Source organism: Apostichopus japonicus, chromosome 15, assembly GCF_037975245.1.
Source record: "Apostichopus japonicus isolate 1M-3 chromosome 15, ASM3797524v1, whole genome shotgun sequence".
Taxonomy (NCBI): domain Eukaryota; kingdom Metazoa; phylum Echinodermata; class Holothuroidea; order Aspidochirotida; family Stichopodidae; genus Apostichopus; species Apostichopus japonicus.
In genome coordinates, this window is record NC_092575.1 from 6,316,318 (window position 1) to 6,325,000 (window position 8,683).

Below are 8,683 nucleotides of genomic sequence, written 5' to 3' on the forward strand. Positions count from 1 at the left end.
GTATTTTCAAAAGCAAACACATAAGCTGAAACATTAAGCTTAGGATTTTCGAGGCTTTATTAAAGAGTATGTTTTGTACAATTGCGAACTGTGGGGCACAACGAAGGATCTTGATCGCAAAATTGACACTTCTCAAAGGACACTACTTCGTAATATTCTCAACATTAGATGGACCAATAATAATTGGTTATCAAACGATGAGCTCTACAATGAAACCAACCAAACACCTTGGTCATCCATAGTCGCACATAGAAGACTGAGATTTTTCGGTCATGTAGCAAGACTTCAAGAGGACGCTCCAGCAAAGGTTGCTTTAAGAGAAGCACTGAGACGTACTGCTAAACCAGTAGGAAGGCCCGTGACTACCTTGCTTGGAAAAATAAAGTCGCAATTTAATGACGAAAGCCAGCTTGCGCGTAAACGCTCGTGTATTCGTATGAATATTGAACATATCGATAAAATCTTATAATTATTGTTATAAACTTAATATCCGACTAGTTTAATATGAAAGATTTTAGACTCCATGGGTATCCGGTAAATCGGGGATAAACGTCTGGATACCTTATTTGTAATCCGGAACAATTTCATGGAAATGCTTCGAAGTAATATTTTTCTATGGCTATTGCCTTATGAATATATTCATTTTTGATGCAAATCAAAACAATTTTTAAGATCTCACTAAATATGCAAATCTAGGTTAAAGTGATGTTGTGTATACTTCCATGAAGAAGTTATTTTTCCTAACATAGTTCCTTCCTGAAACAAAGTATATTATCTATTAATATATAAACATATGTTGTTACTGTTTACTCACTTTGGAGTATGTTAGACTCGACCGTAGCGGTTAAGGCTTTTAAAATCCACCACAGTCGTTTTGAACTCTTAAGTTTAACGTCCTTGATGCCCTGTTGAAAATCTAAAGCGAGAACACGGAACTTCATTTACTATCACTAAACATAACTTCATTATGATAATGACAGTGCGTTCCAACTATTGCACTCGTTGAAGAAGCATTATAGCAGCTTGTGATTTCAACTGCACATGCGCAGAATGAAAACATTGTTGGGAACAACAGTTAACTCTTATAAACATTATGCCATTGCGTAATAAGCAGGATTCCCTAATTTATTAATAACGGGATTAAATAAATTCCAAACGGATACATTGTTGTAGCTTCATGTTACCACTATAACGTATAAAAGTAGTTAAATGTTGTAGTCCTTGCAGCTGCGTAGTATATAGTAATTACCCCTTTGAGGTACAAAGTAATCCGTGATGAAATTTTATTTGCCTACGTCTGTCCTCCTGTTCAACCCCTCCAACCCCCGTCCCGCCCAACCACGCTGCCATGTTAACCAGTACCTCAATTATTATGTATTGTTATATCAACTATTGCTGTTAAATTTGTTATAGCTGGTTATAGTATATTGTATTGTATTTACTCTTCAGCATACGTTCGTCATTACATGCACCCAAAGGTAATCGGACATCACAAGTGACGTCACGAGATTGTCGACAACTTGGAAACAAACGAACATGCACAAGAGGTCATAGCTGTTGTACATCAATGTGTAGCTACTTAATCGACAGTCCGATACCTACGTAACTACATCTTATTTTTAGATATCCAAACCGTTTCCCTTCTATTTATGCGTGGTGACGAACATGCACTTTTATATCAGAAATTAGTTATTTCAATAGATCAATTCAGTTGGCGAGTTGTATACAGCATATACCATTCAACATTATGGGTAGGTTAATGAATGAAGGAAAATGAAGGAAAATGATGGTTAGGAACTTACATGTTGTTCTAACTTCTAACATCGACATATTTGAACCTATCATAACTTTAAGATCTTTAAAATACTGAGTAAGCCTAATTTTTATCGATGACAGTTGCATTTTTCTTAACGGTGATTTCTTTTTGCGATTTGTGCGTATTCACAAACCCAATATAGATGACTGAGAGACTAACGGTTATCAAAAGTAAGAAAGAGGTATGAGTCATTGATTGCAGGGGCGTACATTCGATGATATGATCACCCCCCCCCCTTCCCCCAACCGCATTCCCTTCACCCCGATAGTGGTTGAGGGTGCAGGGGCGATCTACATTGTGTACTGTTTGGATTTTTGGTTTGAGAAAATGGATATTCTGTCGTTCAATTTCGCCAAATGTCGAGCTATAGCGTCCAATCATACACAGACCTGAGAAGGAATGACTTTTGTTCTTATTAATGATAACAAATGATTTAATCGGAAGCAAATAATTTGTGATAAAGAAAAACATTTCACTTTTGTTTGCAGTTTTTAATCCTTCGTGTCTTGAAGGTAACAAGAACGACATCCTAGGATAAGCCTATTGTTCATCTGATTTATTAAGAATCTCGCATTATCTCATCACTGAGAACGAACACAATAGAGACAGAGTTGGCAGGGCATGGAAAAATTTTTGGCAAATTTTAACTTCGACCTTCCAGCTTACTGCCCTAAAAGCTCAGTGAAAATACCACCATTCTGTACAATTTTCATATTAAAAATCATTATTTTGATTGAGTTATCAGTCGTTAAACAATTTGTGCTGAATAAAATTCGCCAGATTTTTGACGAGTCCGTAGATTCTACAAACTTCACTCAAAAATTTGTAAGCCCCTCCCAACAGATCATGCGCCAATCAAATCTCTCTGTTTTTTTACTACCATTTTACGCATGGGACTTACGAGTGGACGATGATACAAGTATAGGTTACATTTTGTCTAATGAACATGCTGATATGGGCGGTCGCAGTGATTTTACAGTAAATCGTTCGCACTATAAGGGCAATGGAAAATAAATTTCTTTTCTCCATTAAACCTATCTGGTCAGAGCGCATTTAGAATAAGGAACGTCGAATCTGCTTCTGAAGTCTGTTTTCCGAAATTCATCAGCAACACTCATTGATACTTTAAAGCAGGTGCTGCATCTTTGTGTCAAGTAACTTCCAAGTAACCTTTCAACCATCTCTTTCCTCTTTTGACAGTATCTTGGGAACCATGGCCGTCACGGTCTGTTGGTTTGAAGGCAGATGACTTCATTAAGAGATCAGCAGCATCTGGAACTGATACCAGAGTCCAGTGGAAATATGGCTGTACCAGTAAGTCACCCTCCCCCATCCTACTCCATCTTTCCACCATCCCTTCTCCCTACCTGTCCCTTCCCCACCCAAATCCCATCCCATGCGCCACACCATCCCATCTGTTGCTTCCCGTCTGTACTCCCACAACACCCATCCCAACTTTCCTATCCCATACTACTCCATCTTTCCCTCAACTCTTCTCCCATCCGTTCTCCCATCCCACATTACATCCAATCCCATCCAATCCCCCATCCCATCTCTTCTCACTCCCCATCTATTCTCCCACACCTTTGCCATGCCCACCCACCCACCATCCCATCTCTTCTTGCTCCCCATCTCTTCTTGCTCCCTATCTCTTCTCCCACCACATCCCTCCCACCTTCCTATCCCATCCACCCTCCCCATAATGTCTAACAGTATCTTGTACATTATGTATCAGGGTTAAGTACTTTCAGAAACTCCATTTTATCAAGTCACTATTTTATTGTCAATCAGTTTAAATACACAAAATGCAAAAGAACATTTTGAAAGGTCAGAATTGTTCTGTCTATATGTTAATTTGTCATCAGAAATGATGTTGTCATCGTATACCTGACTGATAGTTATATTAACGCATATATTTATAGAAATGAGAAGATATCATAGTTCGATGTTAACATTGTTCTTCAAATACCTTGAATATCATTCCCCTTTGATCAAATTGATCATAAATCAGGTATTTTAGTTTGACAAGTGAATTTTTTTTTTTTTTTTTTGGGGGGGGGGGGGGTTGGATTTAATTGCTTAATGTTATATTTTACGTGAAAATCACACGCCCACACACTCATGCGCTTGGGTCGTCCATGCATGTCGTGTACTTGAATACTTCATAAACAGTTAGCGTTCTGTTGATGGTTCTGAAACCAAAGACTAATTTAATATCTATTTTTAAATTCATATTGAACGTCTGATATTCGAAAACAATGCCTAACTCAATCAAATAGCGAAAGTTGAATGATATTTCGATGTCCTCCAAAATAGAAAGATGCAAAGCCATCAAGTGTAAATGTTTCTGTTTATAATCTATAGTTTATAATTACGCTCATTAAGGATACTTTCTCACGTATGCTGTAGGCAGAACGACGAATTAGGATCACTTTATCTCAAGATACACAGGCACCCAAAGACGAGCCAGCAATGCTTTGTACCAAGAAACACATGGTAGCAATTAAACAGCATTGATAGATTCATACAAAGAAGATTCGAAAGATGGATCTTAAAGCTGCTTACATTATTTTACTTCTCTCTTTTATCGAACCATCCTTTATTGATACTCTTGCTTGTAATAAGATGTGTTCAGGTACGTCAAATAATGAACTCAGTTGTTACGTACAGTCTACTGGTTGTGATGTTGTATTTCCAACGCGAGTATTCTCAATGGCTGATCCTGGTTACTATTGGACTTTTGTGAACTTTACGAAAAATTTAAGAGGAAGTTCCTCGAATATCAGTTTTGAGTCGAGAGGTAAATTTTGGTACAGAGATGAGTATCTCTTTCAACGTTACACATTTCGTATAGACTATATAAAACGAGACAACGACGGAAATATAGTTTCAGCAGAACTTGCTTTTGTTATCAGAAATACTGTTGCCCAAGATTCCGGTGTTTACGATGTTGTACTGAAAGAAGGTTCATACAAACATGCAAGAACCGTCGCACTACATCAAAAGTATCGTCTGTTTAACACTCATTCTCCTTCACCAAAACCTGTTTGCTCAGCGGTGGACACTGCTTCATTGCCATTGGACGTCGACGCTGATTATTTGCTGTATTGTACGGTTCTTGGTTACTTTTATCCCAAGATTGAAGTCAAGATTGTTTCATCCTCCGGTGAGTGTCCGTACCAGATCATCAACAAGACGAAAGCGTCCCTCCTTCCAGAGATGACGTTGGAACACGCATACGTCACATACTGCGAAACTACTTCTTTTACTTGTGTTGTTAGTCAAAACCGGGTCACCTACGACAATGAAGTTTATTCGTGCGCATTCCAGCTGGAGCGTCCAAAAAATGGTAATTCCTCGTAATACTACTTTAATTCTGTCACAGTATAATAGAATTCGAGTTTGCCATGTCTAAATATGTGTATTCGGTAAAAAATCATTATCTTTACAAATCTTTATAACTGGCTATAATCAGTCAAACATGAAAGTGCCGAAATTAGCACAACAAGTATTGCTGCATGGCACATCGCACTCCCTTAAAAGAAATGTATATATATATATATATATATATATATATATATATATATATATATATATATATATATATATATATATATATATATATATATATATATATATATATATATATATATATATAAACATATATATATATATATATATATATATATATAAACATATATATAAACATATATATATATACATATAACAAGGAATCCTAACTCCTATCCAAAAACCGGGAAAAACTAAAGGTCTACCAGAAAACTTAAAACCAGTCATTTTATTATCAACACTAAGGAAAATTCTTGCGATTTTGTGTGGCCAGGAGGATTCGTCCGTTGATTGATGAGCCTCGCCATTACCCAGACTGCCTACACTTCAGGACGTTGCACAGCTGAACTAGTCTTCGTTTCTAAAGTGCTAGCAGAAAAAGCTATAACATCCGTATATAGGTTACACTATAAATCTATTGATGCTAGATATGCGCAAGGCGTTCGACACAATTCAAAGAGGATCCTTGCTTAATGACCTAGAAAAGATTTTTGATAACGACGAACTTCACATGATATCACTGCTAATCGATAACGTCTCCTACACCGTCAAATTAGAGGGCAAACTCGGACTTCCTTTTAACACTAACATTGGTTCACCACAAGGAGATAGTGCAAGCGCACTATTTTTTATGACTTATCTAGCCAACTCTTTGAAATCAGATGATAATGATATCGATGCAGTTATCCTGCCATCTCAGCTAGCTGATCATGATTACAGCAATACCACCGACTCTTTTTTCACAGTAGACCAACAGTACGCTGATGAAATCTCTTGGGCATCAACTTGCTGGTCAGCATAAACTGCAAGATATCGAAAAACAAGTTTCTGAGAAACTGACAGGAAGGAATCTGAAAATCAATTGCACAAAAACTGAGAAATTTTCAATCACATGAAAAGGAAACGAAAGTTGGAAGAAGTGTTTTTTTTGTGCTAACTGTGGGGCACAACGAAGGATCTTGATCGCAAAATTGACTCTTTTCAAAGGAGACTTCTTCGTAATATTCTCAACATTAGATGGACCAATAATAATTGGTTATCAAACGATGAGCTCTACAATGAAACAAACCAAACACTTTGGTCATCCATAGTCGCACATAGAAGATTGAGATTTTTCGGTCATGTAGCAAGACTCCAGGAGGACGCTCCAGCAACGGTTGCTTTAAGAGAAGCACTGAGACATACTGCTAAACCAGGAAGGCCCGTGACTACCTTGCTTGGAAAAGTAAAGTCGCAATTTAATGACGAAAGCCAGCTTGCGCGTAAACGCTCGTGTATTCGTATGAATATTGAACATTTCGATCAAATCTTATAATTATTGTTATAAACTTAATATCCGACTAGTTTAACATGAAGGATTTTAGACTCCACGGGTATCCGGTAAATCGGGATAAACGTCTGGATACCTTATTTGTAATCCGGAACAATTTCATGGAAATGCTTCGAATTAATATTTTTCTATGGCTATTGCCTTATGAATATATTCATTTATGATGCAAATCAACACAATTTTTAAGATCTCACTAAAAATGCAAATCTAGGTTAAAGTGATGTTGTGTATACTTCCATGAGGAAGTTATTTTTCCTATCATAGTTCCTTTCTGAAACAAAGTATATTATCTATTAATATATAAACATATGTTGTTACTGTTTACTCACTTTGGAGTATGTTAGACTCGACCGTATCGGTTAAGGCTTTTAAAATCCACCACAGTCGTTTTGAACTCTTTAAGTTTAACGTCCTTGATGCCCTGTTGAAAATCTAAAGCGAGAACACGGAACTTCATTTACTATCACTAAACATAACTTCATTATGATAATGACAGTGCGTTCCAACTATTGCACTCGTTGAAGAAGCATTATAGCAGATTGTGATTTCAACTGCACATGCGCAGAATGAAAACATTGTTGGGAACAACAATTAACTCTTATAAACATTATGCCATTGCGTAATAAGCAGGATTCCCTAATTTATTAATAACGGGATTAAATAAATTCCAAACGGATACATTGTTGTAGCTTCATGTTACCACTATAACGTATAAAAGTAGTTAAATGTTGTAGTCCTTGCATCTGCGTCGTATATGGTAATTATCCCTTTGAGGTACAAAGCAATCCGTGATGAAATTTTATTTGTCTACGTCTGCTTTCACTAATCTGTCCTCCTCTTCAACCCCTCCAACCCCCCTCCCGCCCAAACCACACCCTCCCGCCCAACCACACTGTCACGTGGTTAGCCAGTACCGCCATTATTATGTATTGTTATATCAACTATTGCTATTAATTTGTTATAGCTGATTATTTTATTGTATATTTGTAATTAGTCTTCAGCATACGTTCGTCATTATGCGCCCAAAGGTTATCGGACATCACAAGTGACGTCACGAGATTGTCGACAACTTGGAAACAAACGAACACACAAGAGGTCATAGCTCTCTACGATCAGGAAATGAACTGAGTTTATCACCCCCCCCCCTCCCTTCCATTCCAACCCCCGTCCAAGTAGAGTTACATGTTATCTCTCCACCCTCTCTACATTAACAGCAGTTCATCCATTTCGATATCTCGTCGTGGATATGGACTCCTGGTATTGGACGTCCATATTCTTCATATTGATTGTGGATTTTTGAAATGGATTTATTCATTCATTAAATATCCACTTTCTTATATTTATTGTGAATTCCCAGAGATGGACCTCTTTGTCATTGGCTCACCAACTGATAGGAGTGTGGTCCGCTGTTGTCCATCAACGTATAGCTACTTAATCGACAGTCCGATACTTACGCAACTGCATCTTATTTTAGATATCCAAACCGTTTCCCTTCTTTTTATGCGGGGTGACGAACATGCACTTGTTTATCAGAAATGAGTTATTTCAATTAAATAGATCATTTCAGTTGGCGAGTTGTATACAGCATATACCATTCAACATTATGGGTAGGTTAATGAATGAAGGAAAAAGAAGGAAAATGATGGTTAGGAACTTACATGTTGTTCTAACTTCAAACATCGACATATTTGAACCTATCATAACTTTAAGATCTTTAGAATACTGAGTAAGCCTAATTTTTATCGATGACAGTTGCATATTTCTTAACGGTGATTTCTTTTTGCGATTTGTGCGTATTCACAAACCCAATATAGATGACTGAGAGACTAACGGTTATCAAAAGTAAGAAAGAGGTATGAGTCATTGATTGCAGGGGCGTACATTCGATGATATGATCACCCCCCCTTCCCCCCAACCGCATTCCCTTCACCCCGATAGTGGTTGAGGGTGCAGGGGCGATCTACATT

At 37.3% G+C, this 8,683-nt stretch overlaps 1 protein-coding gene across 1 annotated transcript in view; it reads left to right on the top strand.

Annotated features, from left to right (window-relative positions):
- Positions 1 to 4,004: 4,004 nt before the first annotated feature.
- The window catches only part of LOC139981075 (uncharacterized), a 14,264-nt gene continuing 9,585 nt past the window's right edge, over positions 4,005 to 8,683 (top strand). The window contains exon 1 of the mRNA XM_071993234.1: positions 4,005 to 5,165. Coding sequence (XP_071849335.1) covers positions 4,361 to 5,165 — 805 coding nt within the window. The 5' untranslated portion in view covers positions 4,005 to 4,360. The remainder of the gene's footprint in view (positions 5,166 to 8,683) is intronic.